This window comes from Schistocerca americana, chromosome 8 (assembly GCF_021461395.2).
Source record: "Schistocerca americana isolate TAMUIC-IGC-003095 chromosome 8, iqSchAmer2.1, whole genome shotgun sequence".
In the NCBI taxonomy this organism is placed as follows: Eukaryota; Metazoa; Arthropoda; class Insecta; order Orthoptera; family Acrididae; genus Schistocerca; species Schistocerca americana.
In genome coordinates, this window is record NC_060126.1 from 269,494,170 (window position 1) to 269,509,253 (window position 15,084).

The 15,084-nt window shown below is 38.8% G+C and overlaps 1 protein-coding gene and 1 non-coding gene across 2 annotated transcripts in view; both read left to right on the forward strand.

The window, feature by feature from the left end:
* LOC124545099 (poly [ADP-ribose] polymerase) overlaps window positions 1–15,084 on the forward strand; it is a 107,057-nt gene that overhangs the window by 35,134 nt on the left and 56,839 nt on the right. The window contains exons 6-10 of the mRNA XM_047123911.1: window positions 1,175–1,377; window positions 3,576–3,656; window positions 4,756–4,919; window positions 5,001–5,146; window positions 5,230–5,281. Coding sequence (XP_046979867.1) covers window positions 1,175–1,377; window positions 3,576–3,656; window positions 4,756–4,919; window positions 5,001–5,146; window positions 5,230–5,281 — 646 coding nt within the window. The remainder of the gene's footprint in view (window positions 1–1,174; window positions 1,378–3,575; window positions 3,657–4,755; window positions 4,920–5,000; window positions 5,147–5,229; window positions 5,282–15,084) is intronic.
* LOC124546280 lies at window positions 10,520–10,646 on the forward strand. Its single transcript, XR_006967685.1, has one exon. It is a non-coding gene; the product is annotated as a small Cajal body-specific RNA 8 (non-coding RNA).

Sequence of the window (15,084 nt, forward strand, 5' to 3'; positions counted from 1 at the left end):
ACCTCTCCTGCATTTCCTGCCCAGTTCTGTTATGTGAATGGACATAATCACTTCAGTTTTAACAGTGAAATGTAGGATGGTAATGAAAATCGCTACTTATATCGTGAATGAAGAACTCCCAAGTTCTTTGTTTTAATAGAAGGGGTGCCATATCATTTTTATTGATGTGATGAGAAAAGACACATTGCACAGCAAAATATTGCCGATCAAGAGCCACTAGAGGGAAGAACTTCACTCATTGCTCTGAGCACAATATTAATTATAGGCTTTTCTCCATTAACCCTCTGGCTGCTGTGGATGTGTGTATATATGTGCTGCTGCACCATTCCCCGGGTGCTGTGAAGTGTATATTCGCGCTGCTTGAGTCTTCCTCAGTGGTATTGATTCTGTATGTGTCTTTAGCCACCACCGTCTTACTGCTGCGGACAAGTTACTTCTATATCTTCGTGAATAAAAACGTGTGAATTTTTGTCATACAACATATACACCTCACTGTGTGCTGTCATAAAAAAAACCTTGTTTAAAAATCTTTAATCATTTGAGATAAAACGATTGTTACGACCACATGATTCGTGGTGCATAAGGATGTAAATGAGTGCATAGTGTGTAACTGTCTATAAGATATAAAACCCAATAACTCCAGAATGAAATACCATTCTGCTCCCAATATATGATTTTGATATCTAACCTACAGTTGATTCACTGCAGTGTGTGAGCTAAAAATAACCATACATGAAGTTTATGCAATGCATTTTTATCTCTACAAAGTCTTTAAAATTTCATGCAATGTTTTATTTAATTTGGTGCAATGCAGGAAGTCTGGTGGGTAGCAAACAGAAATACAGTTCTTTATCAAGTGAAGATCTGTAAGTTGTGTAAAAATATTTTTTTTTCTCCTATTGGTTTTCAGTAAATCAGATTAAAAGTATTTCATATTGGTCAGAACACTGGTGATAGGCAACTACTCACCACAAACGAATAGTGGGCAGTGCATAGTTAGGCATAAAGTTCAAAACACTTGCTTATCGCTATGCCCACAACAAGAAACTGTAACGTGTGTCATAGTTGATGATTGGGGAAGAGATGAGGCAATTCATTTGCATTAAGAAAACAGACAATTATTTCTAAATTAGATGCGCTGCAGTCACGTACAAAACTAAATTTCTGCTTTCAGATGCTAGATCGTTTAGCGGACATTATGACATTTGGCGCACTTTTGCCATGTGAAGAGTGCAAAGGGGGCCAACTGGTCTTTCGGTCTGGAGTTGGTTATCAGTGCACTGGTGACCTCACAGAATGGACAAAGTGTCAGTTTGTGACTACGGACCCTAAAAGAGTGCCTTTCAAAGTGCCAGAAGACCTCATGGATACTTTCCTGTAAGTATATATACAGGGTGGTCCATTGATCGTGACCGGGCCAAATATCTCACAAAATAAGCATCAAACGAAAAAACTACTAAGAACGAAACTTGTCTAGCTTCAAGGGGGAAACCAGATGGTGCTATCGTTGACCTGCTAGATGGCGCTACTAGGTCAAATGGATGTCAACTGTGTTTTTTAAAATAGGAACCCCCAATTTTACTACATATTTGTGTAGTACATAAAGAAATATGAATGTTTTAGTTGGACCACTTTGTTCGCTTTGTGATAGATGGCGCTGTAATAGTCACAAACATATGGCTCACAATTTTAGATGAACAGTTGGTAACAGGTAGGTTTTTTAAATTAAAATACAGAATGTAGGTACGTTTGAACATTTTATTTCAGTTGTTCCAATGTGATACATGTACCTTTGTGAACTTATCATTTCTGAGAACGCATACTGTTACAGCTTGATTACCTGTTAATACCACATTAATGCAATAAATGCTCAAAATGATGTCCGTCAACCTCAATGCATTTGGCAATACGTGTAACGACATTCCTCTCAACAGCAAGTAGTTCGCCTTCCGTAATGTTCGCACATGCATTGACAATGCGCTGACACATGTCAGGCGTTGTCGGTGGATCATAACAAATATCCTTCAACTTTGCCCACAGAAAGAAATACAGGGACGTCAGATCCGGTGAACATGCAGGCCATGGTATGGTGCTTCGACGACCAATCAACCTGTCATGAAATATGCTATTCAGTACCGCTTCAACCGCACGCGAGCTATGTGCCGGACATCTATCATGTTGGTAGTACATAGCCAGTCTGTCATGCAGTGAAACATCTTGTAGCAACAGTGGTAGAGCATTACGTAGGAAATCAGCATACATTGCACCATTTAGATTGCCATCGATAAAATGGGGGACAATTATCCTTCGTCCCATAATGCCGCACCATACATTAACCCGCCAATGTTGCTGTTGTTCCACTTGTCGCAGCCATTGTGTATTTTCCGTTGCCCAATAGTGCATATTATGCCGGTTTACTTTGCCGCTGTTGGTGAACGACGCTTCGTCGCTAAATAGAACATGTGCAGAAAATTTGTCATTCCTGGTGCATAGAAATATGGTACGGGTGCAATCGATGTTGATGTAGCATTCTCAAAAGACGTTTTTGACATTCCCCAATTTCACGCAGTTTGTCTGCTACTGATGTGCGGATTAGCCGTGACAGCAGCTAAAACACCTACCTGGGCATCATCATTTGTTGCAGGTCATGGTTGATGTTTCACATGTGGCTGGACACTTCGTTTCCTTAAATAATGTAACTATCCGGCGAACGGTCCGGACACTTGGATGATGTCGTCCAGGATACCGAGCAGCGTACATAGCACACGCCCGTTGGGCATTTTGATCACAATAGCCATACATCAACAAAATATCGACCTTTTCCGCAATTGGTAAACGGTCCATTTTAACACGGGTAATGTATCACAAAGCAGATACCATCCGCACTGGCGGAATGTTATGTGATACCACGTACTTATATGTTTGTGACTACTGCAGCGCCATCTATCACAAAGCAAAAAAAGTGGTCCAACTAAAACATTCATATTTCTTTACGTACTACACGAATATGTAATAAAAAATGGGGGTTCCTATTTTTAAAAAAACGCTGTTTATATCCGTTTGACCTATGGCAGACACCTATGACCTATAACATATACACCTCACTGTGTGCTGTCATAAAAAAAAACCTTGTTTAAAAATCTTTAATCATTTGTGATAAAATGATCGTTACGACCACATGATTCGTGGTGCATAAGGATGTAAATGAGTGCATAGTGTGTAACTGTCCATAAGATATAAAACCCAATAACTCCAGAATGAAATACCATTCTGCTCCCTGGTTTCCCCCTGCAAGCTAGACAAGTTTCGTTCTTCGTAGTTATTTTGTTTGACGCTTATTTCGTGAGGTGAACTTTTTTGTTAACTGAAAATGAGGTGAGAAACAACTGTTATCCATGTATGAGGCTTAAACAAAGTTCTACTAAGCATTAGCACACATTTGTTGCTTATGTTTCTGCTAATTGATATAAGCAGAATTTTGTAGGAAATTTCATAATTGTTATACCATGTCATCATACTACTGATTCATAGTGTGCTTGGCAAGCATAACTCTCAGTATCTTTCATTTCTTTCAGAAACAGCTACAAGTTTGTACCAAGGAAAAGAACTATTAGAATCATCACACCGACAGTTGCCAAAACGACTGAGAGATCTGCGTAAGTTGCCTGCAATGCCACTACTGTTTGTTATGAAAGTAATAGTTTTGGGAGTTAGTTAGCCTAGCCAAATAATTTAGTTTTAAAAGGATGCCAAGCAGTTAAGGAAATATTTTGCTCTTTATTGAGACTGGATTAAAATTGTGAACTCTTCTGTAAGTAGTCCATAAAAACACAGATATAGCATAAAACAATAATTACTAAGGCAGGACTGTTTCACTTGCAAGTTAATTTACTCTGAGGGCAGTCCCAAAAATGGGTAAGTAATATTGCAGATATGAAGATTGTGACCTCCATTCACATACAGGGTGTCCCAGGAGTGAGTCAGTAATCAGGGATATGGGAGGAGTACTCGTTTAAGGCAAAGAAACTTCAAAGGTATCTGAACCAGGCAGCAATTTTGGGGGGGGGGGGGGGGGGGGGCAAATTCATATTCTTGAGGAAAAAACCTTTGTTTGCAAAGCACCTAGCGTCCAGCATACTTCGGTCTATCAATGATTCATATGATCTTGAAACGCACCCCTGCTGGTTTTTTAACATTTTTGAACACATTCTAAGTTGATTTCCGAATGAATTATAAGTTGATTTTTGAATGCCTGCACAGTGCAAGTGATGACTTTAGTTCCAAGGGAAAGTATACTGTCACGTAACACGGAAAAGGTGTATTTTCACGCAGAAGAAAGTGTAATTTTAACCTGGAAATCTGGGAAAAATCCAGGATTTTTTCCCCTTGTCCGCGTGTACACCCTGATATAGCAGAGATGTTGAGTCGCTGATAGGTGTAACAAAAAGACTGTCACAGAAGAAACTTTCAGCCAACAGGGCTTTATCAAAAAAAAACACACACACAGACCACAGTCTCTGGCCCCTGGAAAGCGGAGTTGGTAGTCTATAAAAATGTGAAATATACTCCCATACAACAAACAAATTCCCCCCTTCCCAGAGAACTCTGGGTTTCCTCATGGACATATTGGAAAAAAATCTTTTGATGACTGTCACTAACCACTGCTAATAATTTCATTTTTCAATGTACAACTGAGTTTGGGATACACACTGTGCAGATATTGTTCATCAACTTTTTAAGCTGTTAATTTTGCAGGCCAAAGGTTGAGAGAGCTCGCAGGCCACTTGAAAACATGGAGTTTGTTATTCTGCATAAAACCACAAGACCTAAGGAAGAATTAAAAGCAGAAATACAGAAACTTGGTGGTAAGGTAGTGTCGAAAGTTCACGATAAGCTTGCAGCAGTTATAGGAACACCAGGTAAATAAAATTACTGCCGTAGTGTGTATGTTCAGTATCAGCATGAATTCAGTATTTGTAACCAATTTTTCTTTTTTTCAGATGCTGTTGAGAAAATGGGTAAAAAGGTAGAGGAAGCTAAAGACCTTGACATACAAATTGTATCTGAAGATTTCCTGGATGAGGTGAAAGATGGTGGTGCAACACTCATGATAAACAAAAAGAGTATTTGCTCATGGGGATCAGATGTAAGTTTACAGTATGAAATTCAAAATATGGGCAGTTCAACATGTTACTATACCACATTAACTGATTGACTTTGTTTTTCTAGCCTAACAGCAGAATACCAAAAGACACAGAAACTAAATCTTCAAAAAGTAAAAGTAAGTACCTGATTCAGAATTCTTTGTTAACCGAGCATTATACACTGTTTATTCAAATAGTTTAATAAGACTCTCTCTCTCTCTCTCTCTCTCTCTCTCTCTCTCTCTCTCTCTCTCTCTGTGTGTGTGTGTGTGTGTGTGTGTGTGTGTGTGTGTGTGTGTGTGTGTGTGTGCGCATGCACACGTAAGAGGGGAGACACTTTTTCAGAGGAGAGGGAAGAGGAGTTAGTTTGTATTGCCATAAATGTACATCTCATCATTACAAATAGAAAATACAAAAAGCATTAGCTAAAGGAGAAGAAACAAATTTTTTAAAAGTTAACGTTTTACGTTACTACCCAGTATGTATTTTAAATTTGAGTACGCTTATCATTCAAATAATGTGAACTGCTTATTGTTTGTAAACTCTAGAGTCTCTGATTAAATACCACAAGCTGAAAACACACTAACATACTTGTAAAGTTTCACACTGAAAAATTTTGTTGGGGGGGGGGGGGGGGGGGGGTCACTGCACCGTCACGAATGATCCTGTGTGGTAAACCTGCTTTCTGGTAACTATGGTATTGAAGTTAAGTGTGAATTGTGGATTGATATGGGGATAAAAGATGTAATGATACAAGATGTTCTTGCTTTTTCTATGAAAGGGCAGAAGTGATACTTGCTATTGCTATTAAGGTATCAGTCATTTGTAGCCCCCTAGTAACACATTATTTCTGATGACAATGACAGACGTAGTTCTGAATCATGAACACATGTGGGACATACATGGCATAACAGTGACACTACTCTGAATTGTTCACACAGGATATTCTTGTTCTTTGCACCAATTGTAGGGAGTGATGACCAGCTTTTGCTGTGGAAAAGGTATCAGTTACTTGCAGTGCCTAATAGTAATTGCTTTCTGATGACTGTCATGAGTATAGTTCAGAATCGTGGTCAGACACGAAGCATACAAGGTGTAATACTAATGAGACTTCTCTAGATTGTTGTTTCATGAATTTCTTTCCTTTTATATCAGTGTTGGTGAGTGATACATTGAAAATGTTATGCTTCAGGTATCAGTCACTTTCAACCCCAAACAACAATTGATTTTGATGTCTGTAGTTGTAAATCACGGACATATATGAAGCATACAATGTGTAATACAAATTAGTCTTCTGTAGATTGTTATTTTCAACGTTCTTGTTATCTGTATCAGAGATGAGTGATATACTGCTACATCCATGAATTCGGTATCGGTCACGTACAACCCATAATAACAATTTTTTTTTCTGATGGCCATGGTAAGCGCACATAGCTAAAATGTGGACTTACACATAGTATATAAACACTGAAGTTTTAGTAGCTATATATAAATCTCCCTATCATCACCATCATCATCTTACAACACACACATGAACAATACATACATGTAGTATTACTAATATTGTAATGGAGCAAGTTGCAAATAAACAAAAACGTAAATCACCTTCCTTAAACCCACAATGGGACAGAAGTAACATATGTTGCATGTGGTTGCCAATTGTCCTGTATGTTGTGGCCTAGTCCACACTGTGCACATGCCAGTTTAGCTAGCCAGCGTGTGTATCTACCCGAGCACATTGCGCCTGATGGCCAGGTCATTTCTTTAGCTTGCCTGGTTAGTTGCTTGCCAGGCCAGCCTGTTGGACTGATGAGTTACATTCTGCTTCTACTTGCAAAGCTGCTTCATCTTCTTTATTGTTATTTAGCTTTATTAGGCATCTATTGTTGGCAATGGTTTCAGTTAATAAACAAGCTTACTTTGCCCCATAGCAGTGCCAGTTAACCTGTACTTTTCTTTCAGCAGTTTGGGAACTCATGTTTTTAGAAGAGTAAGCAACTCCAGTTATAGACTCATTACCCTGTATAGATTCTTCTAATTACACCTGATTAGCATCAGTCACTCAAGTTGGCAGAATTACAGCATTCTGTTCTTGTTGGGTGGAATTGCTAATTATAGCAATGTAAGAATCCATTGATGAAGAATAGGAACCGTGTACTATGCAGTATAAAAGTATTTTCTCGCTCTAAGTTTGGAGCATTGCAGACACTCAGAAGGTGTTTCACCGCCCATACAATGTGCTTGAGCAATTAATGCAATGAACGGTGTGTACAGTATAGGGGTCTAGTGAGTTGACAGTCTGACTGGCTGCACTGAATTCGCCACATCAGCAAAATTAAGAGTTATTCCATAGCCTGTGCTGGTCATTTCGTACAACACTGGGTGGTAACTGTACATTGCACAATTCTAGGAAGCATTTATTTTCAGGAGGAGGAATTCCACTGCTGTGAATAGAGATTTAACAGTAGAGAAAATTATTTTTAATCTTTGGACTTTGTTAGTTTCTTCAGAGAGAAAAGAGGTATAAGTTAGAGAAGGATGGGCAAATCACTCAGACTCCAGATTGGGAGAAACTCACTGTTGTGAGGCATGTAGGAGGTAAAGATCTTTGTCCTCCTAGCCCTCACAACACGAATCTCTCTCAACCTGGGGTCTGACTGATCTGCTCATCCATCTTAAACTTAACCCTCTTTTTCCCACTGAGAAACTAAATGACAATTCCAGAACCTGGGAATAGGACTAGTTTTAAGTAATGAATTTTCCTTTTGATACAATATTTAATCCTATCTTATTTACACAAGATTTCCATTGAATGTCACCTCTTGTCTTCCTTATTGTTCATACACAACTTCAGAGTGATAATGGTGACTGTTTCATCAGATTATCTTCTTATGCGTGATGTTTAAGTGTGTATTCCTTTAGCTTTTCACTTTTTGTATCTGCTTCTCTGTAAATGTATTTTTCTATCTTATTACAAAAAGCAATATTCTGTGTTTTCCATGGTTTCTATTAATATGTTGTATGTGGGTTTGATGACACATTCTTCTAGTCTCTCACTGCTTACCCTCCCGTGACACTTTTGATATCTTGGTTTAAAGTTATTCAAATGTCTTAAACTCAGGTTGCTCCATACAGGCTATTGGTAGAGTAATGCAAACAGTGACAACTTACTCGCAAAAGATTGTTTCCTTAGTGTGTAGCAGTATGAAATAAGAATCATCCGAATTGTGCCATGATGAAATACAGCAAGAGAAAGTTTCTACTTAAAAAGCGGCGGTCGAGTTACGTACCTTTCATATTCCTTAGTATGCCAAGAAAAAGAAAAACAGAATGAAGAAAGCAAAACCATTCCATTATTGATCAGGCATATCAACCAGTCTTAAACATTAAGTTGTAGCTGACTTTCATAATTTCTCAGGTTAGTCTTGCAATCTGATCTTATTTGGATTAATCCATACAAAGTAATCCATTTCTAAATATTTAGATTTTTTTATATTTCATTACCCTGTAATTGAGAAGTTCAGAAAGATTTTACCTTGCAGCCTTATTGAATGGATGCCTTATTTATCTGGAAGAGCATGACAGTTTTTCAGTTTGGCGACATTAGCATCTATCAGAATATCTCTGCACTGGTTAAGTTACAACATTGCAGCTGACATGATTGTTTTTAGAAAAGTCTCCTGTACAACATTATTGTCCAAAATATTATAAATTCAAAAATAACCAGTCAAAATACCTCCAAAATCTGGTACTGAAAATGGAGAAAATCCACTTTCTAGACCCTAACAACCAAGGAGTGATTGTAGACTTAGAGAAAGCTTTTGACAATGTTGACTGGAATACTCTCTTTCAAAGTCTGAAGGTGGCAGGGGTAAAACACAGGGAGCGAAAGGCTATTTACAATTTGTACAGAAACCAGATGGCAGTTATAAGAGTCGAGGGGCATGAAAGGGAAGCAGTGGCTGGGAAGGGAGTGAGACAGGGTTGTAGCCTGTCCCAGATGTTATTCAATCTGTATATTGAGCAAGCAGTAAAGGAAACAAAAGAAAAATTTGGAGTAGGTATTAAAATCCATGGAGAAGAAATAAAAACTTTAATGTTCGCCAATGACATAGTAATTCTGTCAGAGACAGCAAAGGACTTGGAAGAGCAGTTGAACGGAATGGGCAGTATCTTGAAAGGAGGATATAAGATGAACATCAACAAAAGCAAAACAAGGATAATGGAATGTAGTTGAGTTAACTCAGGTGATGCTGAGGGAATTAGATTAGGAAATGAGACACTTAAAATAGTAAAGGAGTTTTGCTATTTGGGGAGCAAAATAACTGATGATGGTCGAAGTAGAGAGGATATAAAATGTAGTCTGGCAATGGCAAGGAAAGTGTTTCTGAAGAAGAGAAATTTGTCAACATCGAGTATAGATTTAAGTGTCAGGAAGTCTTTTCTGGAAGTATTTGTATGGAGTGTAGTGATGAATGGAAGCAAAACCTGAATGATAAATAGTTTGGACAAGAAGAGAATAGAAGCTTTCGAAATGTGGTGAATACTGAAGATTAGATGGGTAGATCACACAACTAATGAGGAGAATTAGGAAGAAAATAAATTTGTGGCACACCTCGACTAGAAGAAGGGATCGGTTGGTAGGACATGTTCTGAGGCATCAAGGAATCACCAATTTAATATTGGAGGGCAGTGTGGAGGGTAAAAATCGTAGAAGGAGACCAACTAAACAGATTCAGAAGGATGTAGGCTGCAGTATGTACTGGGAGATGAAGCAGATTGTACAGGATAGAGTAGTGTGGAGAGCTGCATCAAACCAGTTTCAGGCCTGAAGACATCATCATCTAACTAGAGAAAAAAATACTCTCATAAATCACTTCTTCATTGTTATTTTTAGGTCTAAAAAGTGGATTTTCTAAATTTTCAGTACCAAACTTTGGAGGTCATTTTGACCTTTTTTTTTTAATTAGAGTATTGTGGGTCATAGTCATTTCAATTGCAGTGTTTTAACTTAACCCAGTGCAGAGATATTCAAATTAATACTAATGTCTCCCAATTGAAAAACTGTCATGCACTTACAGATAAATATGGCTGGCATTCAATAAGAGTGTAAGGTTTTTTTTTTTAAAAAAAACCTGTTTTGAACTTCAATTATGGGGTAATCACACAAAAAAATTTAAAAAGGTCAGGCAACCAACTTAAAATTTATTGGATCACTTCACTTGGATTTGACCTATTTAGCTTTCACTTAGTAAATTAACCTTTTTATTTTCTATGTTGGTGTGGATGTAGGTGGGTGTGCATGTGAGCGTGCTGTAAATTATCGAATAGAAATAACATAACCTATTTTCAACATTTGAGTATAACTGTTGTAATTGGGGAACGATACGCTGATGTTTGTCTCACAGAACATCAGTCACTGTAACCCCTAGAGCAAATGTGCTTTCTGATGACTGTAATTCATTAAGCTCTAAGTTACAGACAGATACGGAGCACACAAAATTTGGCCGAGGAAGTGTTTTTTTATCAAGTGCTCAGCCTTTTTCAATAAGTGAAAGGTGAAGATCCAGATTGCATTTCTGGAGTGCCAGTATTATCTTTCTGATAATGTGAAGTGGTTATGAAATGACTATTGTTTTATCATTATCTGTAAGAAAGCAAACGAAAATGAGAAAACTTGAAAATATGTAAGTAAACTGTTCATTATTTCAAAAAATCACCATAACTTTTAATACATTTAGCCCACTGAGAGACAGTCGATGCCTTAATGGAAAAATGTTTGCAGTTGCCTACAGAATCATGAGTATACCCGCTCCTCTTTGTCCAAAGCAAGTTGATGGGTACCAATGTCTTTCTTCAGGGTCCAAAAATATGGAAATTGCATGGGGAGAGATTGGAGGGTATGTAAGTGCTTCCAGCAAAGCTTCTGCAGCATACTAAAGTATTTTTGCATTGGGATGGGCCTGAAGACAGACATTTGTGGCCATCAGTTTGTCAGGTGAAGAAATACACACCTGGATACAATCCTGGTTCCAAAGGTAACTACAAACATTTTTCTGTGAAGGCATTAGTTGTCTTGTCTCACAGTTGAATAAATGTGTTAACAGTTATGGCAATTACTTTGAAAGTAATAAAAAGTTTACTTACTTTTTTCCCCACATTCTTGAGGAAAAAACCTTGTTTCACAAAGCACCTAACATCCAGCGCATGTTGTTCTGTCGATTATTCATGAGATTTTGAAATGCACCCCTGCTGGTTTCTGGACATTTTTGAACACATTCTAAGTTGATTTCCGAATGAATTATAAGTTGATTTTTGAATGCGTGCGTAGTGTATGTGATGTGTCTGCCAGGGGAATCCTCGTCACATCTAGAAATAAACTTTCTTGGAGACAAAACGGGTCGGGGCTATACGAGCTCAGTGGAATAAAGCAGAACCGGTGAATGCCAACTGCTGCTTGTTTATGTGGTTGATTCGGTTTGCAAATGTTAAGCGTTGTTATAATTTACTAGCGAAATCCATAGATTCACACCACCAGAGTGGAAATAAACGACTAACAGAAATAACAGGTAAGAAATATTATGTATTATCTTCTCGGTGTAGCCACGAAAGTGATTTTCTGACAGAAAATTTTTGGCCAGATCACTATACTAGAAAGGGCCATTTGTAATCCCCGCCTAGCAGCCTCTTAGGTTCCATTCTGGGAGTAGCACAGAAAAAGCATTGTACAAACACCTAATAACACCTAACCGGAGAATAATCACTGGATAATTAAACCGGTTATTGTGGCAGAGTTAGTAAAGTTAACCGGAGAATGAATTTTAACAGTGGTAGGAATAGTTACAGAATTATCGATGACAAGATTGATTGTTAGAACGAGGATGGAGAAGAAAATGGAGACACACAATTATGGAAGAATATGAAGATTCCAAATTTATACAAAAATTTCGTTCTACTTCTTCTCGGTCTCGTGCATGAGTAATTGGAGCATATGAATGAACTGTGAATCTATTTCCTAACATCTAACGTAAAGCTTTTTGATTGTAGTACGCCAAATAGGTTTTTTTGTATTGGTACTTCGTGAATTATGTTGTCGTACTATAAAAATGGTCATTATTGCCAAAACAGTATCGTTTATTTGGTGTGTGTTACAATTGCTGCAATAATAGAAAGGCCTATTCTGTTTTCTCCAGCACACAGTAGCAAAATATACGTAATCAGATCTAGAAACCACACTAGTCTTGGGTACTATTTGTATTAGCAGCTTTTTCAGTATTAGACGACAGCATTTCAATTTTTCATGTAGCAAAACATTTGACAATCTGTGATGAGGTAATACTTATTTCACAGAAAGGAAAGCATTCCATGTAAAGCTGTAGCAAGATTAGAGGGAGAAATCGCTAGGACCTAAGGATTGAAGAAATGTGTACTGTCTTGCCTGTCTCTTGTCTTTACTGGTTTTAGGTATCCTATATTTAATTTTGTCACACAGATGAGTAAGCTATTAGCTAATAGGCAATAGAGTGTCCAGATTTTCTGGAGAGTACTTGTTCTCCCATCCAGTATTAATTGCTTAAAAGCAGGGTCAGGCTGTCAAACCGGCCGACTGGGTGCAGGAGAGGCACTACGGGACAATTTAATTTCCACTGCCCTGAAATAGTTTGATAGCATCCATTACAAAGAATACATGTTTGAGTTCCACAGAGTGAAATACAGTGACGAGCGGTATAAGACGGTTGATTGAAGAGGTGTGGCACTGCACTTCAGCACACTTAAGACCGAATAACATGTCTTACAGTTCCTCTAAGATATATGTTTTGTGTGTTGGACGCTACAAAATGAACTTATTTTTGAAACGTCTTTTGACGTTCTGATGCGCAGAGCAATCAGAGCTATAGTGGGAGGGCGAGGGGGGGGGGCGGGGCACTGGTAGTCTCCACGTGTCCCATGTTTACATTTAGTGATTTTTCTGTTAAATACATTCACATAGTTACAAAAGGCTAAAATATGTTACTAGTTTCAGATCTTATTTTATTTCCACCTTTCTGACAATCCGGCATTAATCCCCTTGCTGAACAATAAAGTTATTTTTGTCGGTTTGCTAAAGAAATTCTGCTTTTATTAAGCTTTCCTGCTGAGACAGGAAATTTATTTGAAACAGTGTTTAATTCCACATTGTTGGCTAGTTTCAACTGTTTGCTGCATTTCAAGTGCATGTTTTCATCTTCTAGTACGTATGGCATTATGCCATAATAAAGAACCAAACGTGAGATTATACGGTACTGGCACTCAAAGATGATTTACATCCCGAAAACCACACTGAAAAGCTCAATATCAGGTAGAGGCCTGCATCATTGGGAATCTGGACTTACGAATGTGTGCTTTAAGGTGAACTGTACATTGTAGTATGGTTCGCGAAATTGATGCTCTTGGAGTATCCTCTGATGTCTTTGTTTCTTTTATGACATAATGTAAGAAAGGTCTTTCAGTGTTTTACACATACGAACATACGGGCTTCCTAAGTCACCATAGCTGCACAAGTGTGGTGACGCATCATGTCTGGCGCTCTCTGGCAACTGCTGAAATGATTCTATTTCTAGCAGGTCACGGGAAAATATTGCGAATTGTGGTTCGAAAAGCATTATTTTCAAAGTAAATTTCCTATTACGCAAGATGAACTATGTGCGAGAATGTACAATGAATTTCTTAATTCACAGTGTGTTTACTCTCATTTAAAAATCAACTCTTTGATGACAAGCCATTTAGAAGAATTTAGAGCCCAGAAGATCGGAGATTTATGTCGGTATTAAAAATTTTACTGGCATATTTGTGTGATGTATCTTAAAGGGTAACATGTGCTAAACAGATCAACATTATATGTGAAACCTTAGCTTCTCTTGTAACTTACTAATCTTGGAGACAAGTATTATATGCGAAAGATTTGCTTTTCTTGTAATTGCCCGAGCTGACACCTTCCGACCGTGCCGATTGGTCCCTCTGTCCAATTCTCGGGAGGTGTGACCTGAGGTGTAAACTTTCACCTAAGGTGGGAGCGCCTTCTGAGAGGGTCCCCACAAGAAAGGAGTGCGCCATCGGAGACTGGCAATCATGGGGGATTCATCCTCAATGGATTTCTCTTCTTCTTTCTTGACTTCTGCCCAAAAACGGAAACTTGACCAGCCACCAGTGACAAAAGTACTACCGCCTGCCCCAAAGTTCCTCATAGTTTCTAGATCTGAGGACTGAAAGGATTTTTTTTCGTTATTCACAAGGGCGTAGATGCCATAGCCAGACCTGCCAAGTCTTGTACCAGGATGCATAACGGTACCTTGTTGTTGGATACTGAGAGCGCCTTTCAGGCACAAAAACTCCTAGGGCCACACTCCTGTGCACGTTCCTTGTCCGGGTGTAGGTTCCCCCCACTTTGGACTCGTCACATGATGTGGTATCTACTAGATCACTCGATAGATTGATTGACGACGAGATTCAGTCTTTCCTTGCTGTGCAGGGTGTGACGGCTGTCCATAGGGTCATGACCTTATACCGACCCGGACACTTTTCTTGACCTTTGATAGTGTTCAGCTGCCGTCACACATCAAAGTGGGCTATGAGGTTATTTCTGTTCGCTCCTATGTCCCAACACCTACGTGCTGCTACCAGTGTCAGCGTTCTAACCATACCCACCAGTCTTGTTCTAGTGCAGCTAAATGCGTCACTTGTGGCAGGGACGCCCATGAGGGTGACAGTCCACTTCCGTCTCCTCGTTGCATGATCTCTCAGGGTGACCATGCAGTGTCCTCTCACGACTGTCCCATCTACAAGGATGAACGCTGTATACAGGAAATTCGGGTCAAAGAGAAAGTGTCCACCTCGGCTGCTCGCAAGCTTTTGCTAGCAGGAAGCCCACACTGCTCCCAACGGGGAAATAGTGCCGTCCTCG